Source organism: Schistocerca americana, chromosome 2 (assembly GCF_021461395.2).
Source record: "Schistocerca americana isolate TAMUIC-IGC-003095 chromosome 2, iqSchAmer2.1, whole genome shotgun sequence".
NCBI classification, from domain to species: Eukaryota; Metazoa; Arthropoda; class Insecta; order Orthoptera; family Acrididae; genus Schistocerca; species Schistocerca americana.
In genome coordinates this window covers 4,928,053-4,940,316 of record NC_060120.1, presented here as the reverse complement: position 1 = coordinate 4,940,316, position 12,264 = coordinate 4,928,053, and the positions used below count along the sequence as shown (strand labels likewise).

The 12,264-nt window shown below is 44.8% G+C and overlaps 1 protein-coding gene across 1 annotated transcript in view; it reads left to right on the top strand.

The window, feature by feature from the left end:
• The window catches only part of LOC124595800 (ribonuclease Z, mitochondrial), a 137,625-nt gene extending 125,802 nt beyond the window's left edge, over nt 1-11,823 (top strand). The window contains exon 11 of the mRNA XM_047134688.1: nt 11,614-11,823. Coding sequence (XP_046990644.1) covers nt 11,614-11,763 — 150 coding nt within the window. The 3' untranslated portion in view covers nt 11,764-11,823. The remainder of the gene's footprint in view (nt 1-11,613) is intronic.
• Nucleotides 11,824-12,264: the final 441 nt, after the last annotated feature.

The window sequence follows — 12,264 nt, the reverse complement described above, 5'->3', positions numbered from 1 at the left end:
TGCTACTGGAGTGTAGTGATTACCACATCTGTGTAGTAAGCAGGAGATCCGTGATCAAGTCTTGGTCGTGGCACAAATTTTAATTCATTGCTTCAGCTTATATTCCCATTGGGATTTTTGTCAAAATGCTCAAATATTTTTCTAGTCAGTCTTTCGGGGTTCATTTGAACCAAGTGACCATAAAACAGAATTCTCATTTCCCTTGAGTATCAGATAGTTTTTCTGTTTGGATGTAGATTTCTTCCTTACTTTTTCCGATCTATGTACTCCTTTTGTACACGTAATATTTTCAGTAGTACCTCTAGTACCTCGCTTTCCTTTCTCTCCAACTCTTCGGTCGCTTTTTTTTTTTTTTTTTTTTTTTTTTTTTAAAAATTAAAAAAATATTGTGCTGCATAAAGGGACTCTGGTTTTATGACAGTGCTGTGGCGTTGTCTTTTACTGAGAGTGATTTTTTGTGGTAAATTTCCTACATTAATTGATAAGCCATTTCCATTTTCGGAGCTCTATTATTGTTTGTTTCTTTATGTAGACCATTTGGCTGTATTATTTCCCCTATGTACTTAAATTTATTCACTCAGTTGAGTCCGCTGTATCTTAGGAAGTTTTGAGCATTTTTTAATTTTCATTGTGAATTCTGTCTTGTCAACAACAAAAAATACAGTCTTTCCAGCTGCATCTTTTTCTTTGATATGCTCAGTTGCTGTACGAGTGTTTTTCGATAATGTTACAAAGTCATCAGCAAAAGCTAGAACGTTCAGTTTGAGATTATACGAGGGCTATCCACAAAGTACATTACGTTTTGGAATTAAAAATAAATAAAGTATTGGAAATTTTTTCTATTATATACAGATGAAAGCCACACTTAAATACTACTTTTCTACATAGTTGCCATTTAAATTAAGGCACTTATTGTAGCGATGGACGAGCTTGGAAATTCCTTTGTCGTAAAATTCGACCGCCTGCGCTTTCAACCACATGGTTAATCAGTAACCCGGTAGAAATACGATTTTTGTGGATTTCCTGGAAAGAGGCACTACAATAAACTGTCAAAGGTATTGCCAAACTCTGCACAACCTCAGAAGAGCAATACAAAACAAGCGCAGGGGAAAGTTGGGCTCAAAGATCTTGCTGATTCACGACAACGCCCAGGCCCACACGGCTAATGCCACTCGTGAAGTTCTCGAATCTTTTAAGTGGGAGTTGTTTCCTCATCCGCCGTACAGTCCCGACCTGGCACCGAGCGACTTCCACTTATTCCCAGCAATGAAGAAGCGGTTGGCTATGCAGCGTTTTGATGACGACGCACAGCTTCAAGAAGAGGTAACCATGTGGTTGAAGGCGCAGGCGGCCAAATTTTACGATGAAGGAATTTCCAAGCTCGTCCATCGCTACGATAAGTGCCTTAATTTAAATGGCAACTATGTAGAAAAGTAGTATTGAAGTGTGGCTTTCATCTGTGTATAATTAAAAAAATTTCCAGTGCTTTATTTATTTTTAATTCCAAAACGTAATGTACTTTGTGGATAGCCCTCGTAGTTTTGACATCTCGGTCTCATTTTTGGGATACCTGTTTCTTGAAGTAGAGGATTCTATTCCCTTACTAACTTTTGCAAAATGCGCTTGAAGAGCAATAGGGAGAGGCCATCACCTTGTCTTACACCAGTTGTTATTTCAAACGGTTTGAAATTTCTCCACAGAAATGTGCAAACATGCCAGCGATGACATGATTGAAAAAACTTCAAAATTTCTTGGAGGAAATTTGGGAAACAGAAAATTCCAGAAGACTGGAAATGCACTCCCACACATTCATGTCTTAAGAAAAGAAACAAGGGAGATGTTAATAACTACTTTCATTTTATTTTGGACTTTGTTCCTGTCAATGTTTCTTTAATTATTGCCAAATGGTTCCTGTGAACAGGTTCAGATTCATAATCTGTTCTATGCGTGTCGAGCCTCTTCTAAATCCCCCTCGGCATTTATGGAACTGAAGGTTTAATTTCTCCTCGAAGTGATTTTGAAGGGGTTTGCTTAGGACTTTGTGCATAACAGCCACTAAAGAGATTCTCTACAGTTATTAACATCTCCCTTGTGTCCATTCTTGGGCAATGAATGTGTGAGAGTGCATTTCCAGTCTTCTGGAATTTTCTCTGTTTCCCAAATTTCCTCCAAGAAATTTTGAAATTCTTTCAATCATGTCATTGCTGACATTTTTCCTTATTGCTGCAACAACTGGATCCTCTCCAGAAGCCTTGTTATTTTGGATTCTTTTCTTGTATCCTCAATTTCAATTTATCTGGTGGTTTTGAATTTGGGAAAAGAATTTCAGGTTCTACTCTATCAAAAGATGTTAACGGGTTTCTCATGGTTGATGAGCTTTTTACAGCTTTATTTATTGTTAATAGCTTCTTTATTGTTTTCTCTTTTAAAATATGCTCTTTGCAGTAGACACATCATTAAGTTATCTTTGGAAGTTTAATAAAAATTTCTTGTGTTCTTTGTTCTGGAGACCACCTTCAGTTAGAGACTTCTCAAGATTTCTATTAGCAGATCTCAGAATTTTTGCCTTTTCTTTCGTTTATGAATTCCAAATAATTAACTTCTCACCTATAGCTGACTGATGTGTGGCACATAGATATATGCAACAGAAAACTATTTATTCTAGCTTTTGAGCTCTTGCTCTTTCTCTAGTAGAAGTTAGTTACACACACACACACACACACACACACACACACACACACACACACACACATACATATTCTATAACACACATGCCTGTGGACATGGCAGAACCAATTGTTGCAGGTGAGGACAGGTTTGGAATACGCTCAAGGCAAGGAGGAGCACCCCCCTGCGGGTTCGGGGATAAGAATAGGCCCTGGTATTCCTGCCTGTCGTAAGAGGCGACTAAAAGGAGTCTCAAATGTTTCGGCCTTTATGTGATGGTCCCCTGTTGGGGTTTGACCTCCATATCTCTCAATTCTTCCGAAGAGTGAGCCAATTGGGGAAGGGCGCCTTACTTGGTGCAATACGTCCATTGTGCGTTGAGACCTTTTGCCAGCTTATTCATCGTTGCATTGCAGTCCTGCCCACTCTCCATCTCTTGGGCATGGATACATTTCTGTGTGCACTTTCTGCCATGCGATGTGCACTGTCACCTAATATCCAGCACGGTAGCCAGTCCATTGTGGTGGGGCCGCCATGTACCCTGTTAGTTGTAGCCCCCTGACAACACAGGGATCGCTCTGCTGATGCCTGTGCCGTTAACTCCCTACGTATGCCAAGGAGTAGATGCCTATCTGCCTGGGGCATCGGGACTTCCAGCAATGGCCATCCTGCCAGGTGGTCCTTGCTGAGGCTGGGTGGCGCCTGTGGGGAGGGCCCTTGGTAGGAATGGGTGGCATCAGGGTGGATGACCTGCAGTGAAGCATGGTACATCTTCTTTCACTGGTGGCCAGCCGCCAGCAGTCTCTAAGCGTTCTCGGGCTCAATTTAACGCTCAGAAATACGATCCCAAAACGTTCCCCTCCATGGCCACACCATGTCTCAGGATGGCAGTGACAGTTATTCGCCCCGGTTCCTAGTTTGTAAGAGAGCTGATGGGAAGTCTTTCATGTCCACAAAGCCTCAGTTCTTCGTAGAGAATTTAAGAGGACAAGTTTGAGGAGGTGGAGGGCTTGTCCAAAATGCGCTCTGGGTCAGTGCTGATAAAAACGGCATCCTCTGTGCAGTCATGAAGGTTACTTGCTTGTGACAAGTTGGGGGATGTTTCTGTTACCATCACACCCCATAAGAGTTTAAATATGGTCCAGGGTATTATTTACCGTAGGGACCTTGTTTTGCAGTCTGATGACGAGCTGCGCGCCAATTTAGAGCATTAAGGTGTCCATTTCACCCGGCGCGTTTATCGGGATCCGGAGGATAATCAGATTGCCACCGGTGCCTTCATCTTGGCCTTAGAGGATGATGCATTGCCGGAGAAGGTCAAGGTGATGGTCTACCATTGTGATGTCAAGCCTTATATCCCTCTCCTGATGCAGTGCTTTAAGTGCTGGAAGTTCGGCCATATGTCTTCCCGCTGTACTTCCAGCCTCACATGTCGAGATTGTGGACACCCATCACATCCCAATACTCCATGTGCCCTGCCTCCCATCTGTGTCAACTGCGGAGAGCATCATTCACCTTGCTCGCCAGAGTGCAGGATCTTACGAAAAATCATGGAATATAAGACCCTGAACCGACTGACCTATACTGAGGCTAAGAGGAAATATGACTGACTACATCCTGTTCGAATGACATCTTCATATGCCGCTGCTACAACAGCTGTGTTAGCCCCATCCGTTCAGCGAATTCCAGTCGGATCACCGAACCATACAACACATGCCCCCTTGCCCGTAGGGGACGTCCGTACCCGATTCTAAGCCGGAGAAGCGTCCACCTTCTTGGGCTCCTCTTGCTCGCAAGGGGTCCCTTGGGTCCCTCCCTTCCCAGGTTTCCATAAGCGGGAAGGCTGACGCCCGACAGAGGCATAATTGCCCACAACCAGCTGGTCTTAGGGCTTCACGATCCTCCTCTGTCCTGGAGACTGGATCGGTGAAGCCCTCCCAGCCAAGTCCAAGAAAAAGACCTCTAAGACCAAGGAATGTGCGGTGGCACCCACCCCACCGCAACCTTCAAGCTCTGCGTCTGAGGATGAGGTGGAGATCCTGGTGTCCACTGAGGACCTAGATCTCACCGGTCCCTCAAACACAATGGATAGCACTTGCACAGGTGCTCAATCGGTGGCAGCAGGTGACCCAGCGGCGTAATCTGCCTCTCCAGTCCCTTCACGCCTTTCTCGGCCAGTGGAACTGCAGCAGCTTTTTCCACCATCTTGCTGAGCTCAGGCAACTTCTCAGCCTTCACCTTTTCCTGTGAATTCCTCTTCAAGAAACTTGATTCAGGTGATGCAAATCCCTGCCCACCGTGGCTATCGGGGTTATTATAGGAACCGGGCAACTTACGAAAGGGTATCTGGTTGTGTCTGTGTCTACGTCCTTCACTCCCTTCACAGCGAGTCTGTCCCTCTACAAACACCTTTAGAGGCTGTCGCTGTTCGGGTGTGGATGCCTCAGGCCGTTACTGTCTGCAGTCTGTATCTTCCACTGGATGGTGAGGTCCCGTGGCATGTCCTGGTTGTGCTGATAGCCCAATTGCCACCACCTTTCCTGTTACTGGGTGACGTCAATGCCCATAACCCTCTGTGGGGTGGATCAGTGGCAACAGGCCGAGGCAGCACCATTGAGCATGTATTGGCACAGCTCGACCTTTCCCTTTTAAATGATGGTGCCTTCACACATTTCAGTGTGGCACATGGCACGTACTCGGCAATCGACCTTTCGATCTGCAGCCCTAGCCTCTTACCGTCTGTCCATTGGAGTGTGCACGACAACTTGTGCGGTAGTGACCACTTTCCAATCTTTCTGTCAATGCCACAGTGTCACTCTTCTGGGCACCCCTACAGATGGGCTATGAATAAGGCTGACTGGAACTTGTTCTTCTCCATTGCCACTATTGCGTCTCTTTCCAATGACGCCATCGATGTAGTGGTTCACTCGGCCACCACCGGCATCATTACTGCCGCAGACTTTGCCATTCCCCGTTCTTCTGGGTCCCCTCGGCGGAGGACTGTGCCTTGGTGGTCGCCTGAGATCGCTGAGGCGATTAAAGATCTCAGGCGAGCGCTCCAGCGTCACAAGTGGCATCCCTCATTCGAACACCTCATTGAGTTTAAACGGCTCCGTGCGCAGGCCTGCCACATCATTCACCAACACAAGCAGGAGTGCTGGGAAAGATATGTCTCTACCATCGCAGGTTTGGGCCAAGATTAGGTGACTCTATGGCTACCGGACCCCCGTCAGTGTCCCTGCGCTTTCACTGAATGGAGCAGTCTGTACTAAATCCGACACCATTGCAAACCGCTTAGCAGAGCATTTTGCTCAGAGTTCTGCTTCCGCTCCCGGAAAGAGTGGTTGGAGTGTCAGAGCATTTCCTTCCACACACGCCACCCTGAATTGTACAATGTTCCGTTCAGTGAGTGGGAATTCCCAAGTGCCCTAGCTGCTTGCCCTGATACAGCTCCCGGACCAGAACGCATCCACTGTCAGATGCTCAAACGCCTCTCGGTGGACTGCCAGCAGCGCCTCCTAGACCTTTACAACCGTATCTGGGTTGAGGGTGAGTTCCCATCGCAATGGCGGAAAAGCATCGTAATCCCCGTTCTGAAACCTGGCAAGAACTCACTGGAGGTGGACAGCTACCACCCCATTAGCCTCTCCAATGTTCTTTGCAAGTTGCTCGAACACATGGTGAGCCGGTGGTTGAGTTGGCTCCTTGAGTCTCGGAACCTCCTGGCTCCGTCCCAGGGCTGTTTTCGCCAAGGGCGCTCCACCATCGACAACTTGGTGTCCCTGGAGTCTGCCATTTGGTCAGCCTTTTCCCGGCGAAAACACCTCGTCGCCATCTTTTTCGATCTCACGAAGGCCTTCGATACAACTTTATGGCGACACCACATTCTCGCTACTCTGCATGAGTGGGGTCTTCGGGGATCACTCCCGATTTTTATACAGAACTTTTTATCCTATCGCACTTTCTGAGTTCACGTTGGTGCTTCCCATGGTGCTCCCCATACACAAGAGAATAGGGTCCCACAAGGCTCTGTCCTGAGCGTCCCACTCTTTCTCATTGCCATCAATGGTCTTTCGCTCTCAGTAGGATCGTCAGTCTCTCCTCTCCTCTATGCTGATGGTTTTTGTATTTCTTTCTGCTCCTCTCCTACTTTGTAGGTGAACGCCATCTGCAGGGGGCTATACGGAAGGCGCAGTCACGGGCCCTCGACCACGGCTTCCAGTTTTTGGCCACCAAAACTTGTGTGATGCACTTCTGTCACCGCCATACGGTGCACCCCCATCCCAAACTTTACCTTGATGACCAACTACTAGACGTAGTGGAGACCTACCGCTTCCTGGGACTGGTGTTCGATGCCCACTTAAGTTGGGTTCCCCATATTCGTCAGCTTAAAGACAAGTGCTGGCGGCATCTCAATCTCCTTCAGTGCCTGAGCCACACCGACTGGGGTGCTGATCGTCGTACACTACTGCAGCTGTACCAAGCAGTTGTGCAGTCCCGTGTTGATTACGGAAACGTGGTGTATGGTTCAGCCGCCCCTTCTGTACTGTATCTACTAGACCCTGTCCACCAATGTGGAGTTCGCCTCGCTACAGGAGCCTTTCAATCTAGCCCCGTGAACAGCCTCCTTGTAGAAGCGGGCGTTCTTCCATTGTGGCTCCGGTGGCAACTATATACTGCACACATCCATAGTTCACCTTGCCACCCAAATTACCGTCTTCTTTTCCCAAACACGGCGGTCCATCTCCTGCAACGGCAGCCCAGAATTGGGAATCCCTTCGCTGTCCGTGTTCGGTCACTTCTTCATGACCTTGACACTTTCCCCCTACCACCTTTACAGCAGCCTCGTTCCCATACCCCTCCATGGTCAATACCTCGGCCACAGCTTCGAGTGAACCTATTGCTTGGCCCCAAAGGCTCAGTCCCACCTGAGGTCCTCCACCGGAATTTTCTCTATGTTCTTAGCGAGTTTGGGGGCTCAGACATCATCTACACTGATGGCTCACTGGTCGACAGTCTTGTTGGCTTTGCTTACGCTCACATTGACCATACAGTACAATGCTCCTTGCTGGTTGGCTGCAGCGTATTCACTACAGAGCTGGTTGCCATCTATCACGCTCTTGAACATATCTGCTCCTGCTCTGGTGAGTGCTAAGTCATTTGTAGTGACTCCTTAAGCAGCCTACAAGCCCTCGACAAGTGCTTCCCTAGGCATCCTTTGGTATTGTTAATTCAGAAGTCTCTTTATGCCCTCTACAGGAGTGGACGCTCAGTGACCTTCATTTGGACCCCAGGCTATGTTGGGATACCAGGCAATGAACATGTTGACCGCTTGGCCAAACAGGCCACCAGTAAACCATCTCTGGACATTGGCCTCCCGGAGACTGATTTGCGAGCAGTCTTATGCCACAAAGTTTTCGAGATTTGGGACACTGAATGGCGCAACCTGACCACACGAAACAAACTCCGTACTATCAAGGAGACGAGGAATGTGTGGCGGTCATCCATGCGAGTCACTCACAGGGAATCAGTCGTTCTTTGTCGGCTCCGCATTGGCCACACCTGCTTGACACACAGCTATTTACTGCGCCGTGAGGACCCGCCTCTATGTCGTTGTGGGTTGGCTTTGACAGTGGTCCACATTTTGTTGGCCTGTCCCCTTTTAACTGTGCTCAGGCAGAAATTTGCGTTGCCTGATACACTCCCTGCCCTTTTAACAGATGACACTGCCATGGCAGGCTTAGTTTTGCATTTTATTTGGGCAGGGGGCTTTCATCACTTAATCTGAGTGTTTGTCATTTTTTTTGTTTTGAGTTTGGACTTTGGCTTTCACATAAAAGCAGCTTAGTCCAGCTAGGAAAGAAACGTTAGCAGTAGCTTTCAACCTGGAACAAATCCTGCCCAGTCAGCCCCCTCCACAGCAACCAAGTGCTCACTCCCCCAACAATAGGGGAGCCAGTACTGTCCAGAGTATGTACACACCATGTAAATTCTTTGGTCTGCACTGTGCAGTCAACAGTACGTGGGCTTTGGTCCTCAGTCATCACTGTATATTACATAGTGCACTTGTTATACCTTGTGTGCATGTTTGTATTAGCAGTGTTTTGCAATTTGAAATAAAAATGCATGTTGTTAAATATAAAGTTTGCAAGTATGAGTAAAATAGTCGCAAGACTCCAAATCAGCATGTTTCCCAAAGTCCACACATAGCAGCTGAAGGAAATCATACCTGCTGTTAAAAATCACACACCGTAATGTGGAATACTTTCAAACTTAAAATATTATCTCACACACTACAAACAGTAGGTTTAGGTCAGGTTGGAAGGTGTGTCAGAAATGGTGCACCAGAATGTGAAATACTTTCAAAATTAAAATATCAGATTGCGTGCTATAAACATAGGTCTAGTTTAGGTTGGAAGGTGATATTGTGATGGGTTCTGTGTAGATATAAGAAGTATTGTAAATACAATACGATTATGTGGTCTTCAGCGAAAAGGAATCGGTCCGGACATGAAAATTTTCAGCAGCTACACGTTAAAGTGTCTTCGTCAATTTTGTAAAATATGTTAGGACATACAGTAATTTTTACTTTAACTGAAATAAAGTTGAAAAGAAAAATATAAAATATCACAGCAGCTAAGTGGTAAACCAAAAGCATAAATGTGGGCATCTGCATAATAACAAACTTTGTCACCATTGCTGTTATTGTTTAATGTTTTTCTTATGAGCCGCACTTCATGCTCACTGCGTTTCATATCCTCCAATCCATAAAAGTGTTATTCTATGCTCAGTGAGAGAAACAGAGACATGACAAATGAGTTTACTTCCCCAGTTACAATTACAAGCTTATTAGAAGTAGGCTGTACACTGTTTAAAATGTAAATCTAAAAGAAAGCTCAAGTGCTACAGTTTCGTTTCAGCCTTCTGTCATTGCTGCCAATCTCTACGATCTACAGTGTGTGGTGCAAAGTACTCATATATATATGAGTAGTGTATGTAGTCGCAACTTTATCGTGTCACATTTGAACATGAAAGTCTTGAAAACATGTTATTGCAAAACCCTTGTTCTATTTCTGTGTCACATCTGTCCCACAGCACATGATGTGCGCAAAAAGTATATTTTCAGCACTTCACAAAATGCTTTCACCCCTGCCTGCACTCACATCATTGAAAGACTACTCCCCCTCTCCACACATCCAGCAGGCAAGCTCATTTTATGTATATTATTGTGGTCTGGTGGCTGCGTTGGCTGTTGGGTGATGTAACAAGTCACCAGCCAATAAGAGCTCACTAGCCAGAAATGGCCAATTTCCTTGATTATGACCAAGCATATTATTGTTTGAATTTAAAAGGTTAATGAGTGATATAGTCACTGAATATAGTACATCAGAAATACATACAATATGATGAGACTGAGTTATAAGTGGCATAAGAAAAGGTGGGGGCTGGGCCCCTTCGTCACATATTGGTTCGGTCTGGAACACTTCACATCGACCACCCTATTTTTCCTTTGCTGCCACGACCACCTAGTGTTTGTATCAAAATTGTGGGTGAAGCTAAATGTTGCAAGTTATTTTGGCAATGCCAATCATAGATTATGTCAGCATTTCCTCTCTCACATCTCCCCTCTCCACAATGGCCTAAAATAACCCCTTAACTCTGCCACCACCTGCAGTGCAAACCATCTGTCTTCTGTGCCACTTACAAGTTGTTCAGTCACATCAAATGAAGAAGAAAACAGGATGAAGTCAAGCATGATGTAGAGTAAAAATGTAGAATCAAAGTAAACCTTACTAGCAAGAAACGTAAAATTGGGGAATTTTCAGCATTGATGTTAATGGGTTTTTCACAGAAGCTACGAATTTGTGGCATAGAATTGCAAAAAATGTAAAATCGGAGAATGTGAAATCGAAGTTATGCAGTTTACATCAGCATCATCCAGAGCAAGATGGACTAATGTCGGCAATATATGTCTATAGTTAAGTTTTTCTGTTTGATGACCCTTCTTTGAACAGGAATGATCTGCACATTTTTCTAATGACTTGGAATGCTTCTTTGCTCCAGCAACCTGTGGTAGGCTGTTACTAGAAGAGGACCAAGTTCTCTTGCTTACTCTTCGTAATGTCATATGATATCCCATCAGGTCCAGTCTTCTTCCCTCTGTTGAACAGTTTAGTTGGATTTCTGTCCCACGGTTGCTTACTTCAATATCATATTTCATTTTAGTATTTATTTGACGATTAAAAAGTATCAGGGATTTCTACATACTTGTAGACAATACATTACATTTGTTTATGTTGAGGGTCAACTGTCAGTTTAGGAGTGGAGTTCAGAGGAATTACTGGTCAATAGATTCCTAACACACATTTCTATATAGCAACACTGCAATTATATTTTAATTTACAATAAATTCCTTCACTACACCTTCTTCTGCCATAAAACAAATTTAGAAAACAGAATTTAGTATTCGGTCTGTCTCTGTCATCCTCCATTTCAGTGCCACTATGATCATGAAATGATTGAATAGTTGGCTTTGACCTGTTTACTGACTGACCTTGACACGGCATTTACCAGTGTGCTATGTATGGCTTCTTACTCTCTTGACACTTCACCCTTTATCTTCCTCTCCCCTTCTCCTCAGAACATGTGGATCTCTCTCAACCTGAAGTTGGGATGATCTTCTACTTCTTCCAAACATTACCAGATCTGTCTCCTCTTCCTCCCAGGGGAAGGAATTAATAGTTCCAAAAGGTAGGTAATAGCCTTTTCCCTACTTTTAATGTGTTCATCAGCAGTATTTAGAATAATGTCTCCTGAAGGTAATTAATGGCTAGCCACTTTGTCTCTCCAATTTTACCATTTCCTTAAGTTAATTATCCTTTTAATGATATTTTTGCTAAGTTTAAGAGGCTGCAGCTGAAGATTAACCTGTAAGTCTTTTCTCAGGTTCGACTGGGAGACTTGCCAGTGCTACCTTTGTTTTACCCTGTTCTGAAGCTGATGTTTGCTGAAGATTACGAAGAACTGGAACAGCGAGCTGTACGACGTCAACTGCGCGCTGAGCGTGCTGCTCAGCAAAAGCAGTCAGAATCATGAATGGCATGTTTGTTCATACCAGAAATAAAGCTCTAAAATATGTTTTGTATTTATGTGAAACTTTTGTTTTCATATCTGTTGTCTTAAGAATCATATCCCCCTTAGCCAACAAACCCTGGCTCACAGACCTACTACATTTACCACGCATTCAGAAACTCCCTATCAGAACCTAAATAAACTTAAAACACAGCCATGAATCTTTCTTCAAAAAGCCTTAGTCCCACAGAATTATCAGTCCTTTCCAAAGGCTTTACCTTTCCCACCAAATTTGATCATGCTGGTCTTCTTGAAGACCTTCCCCCAGTCCCTACAGTGGAAACACATTTTCACCACAAACCTTCCCAATCAGACTCAACCCAAAGCCAATGTCGAATCCTGCCTGACTCAATTCACCCCACCATCTAATTGTGAGCTATCCCCACTGCCCCAAAATCACCTTTTATTAACATTTCAGAGTTTTTCAATCTCAAACCTTGCTCCACCATCTTTCCCCAAATCACT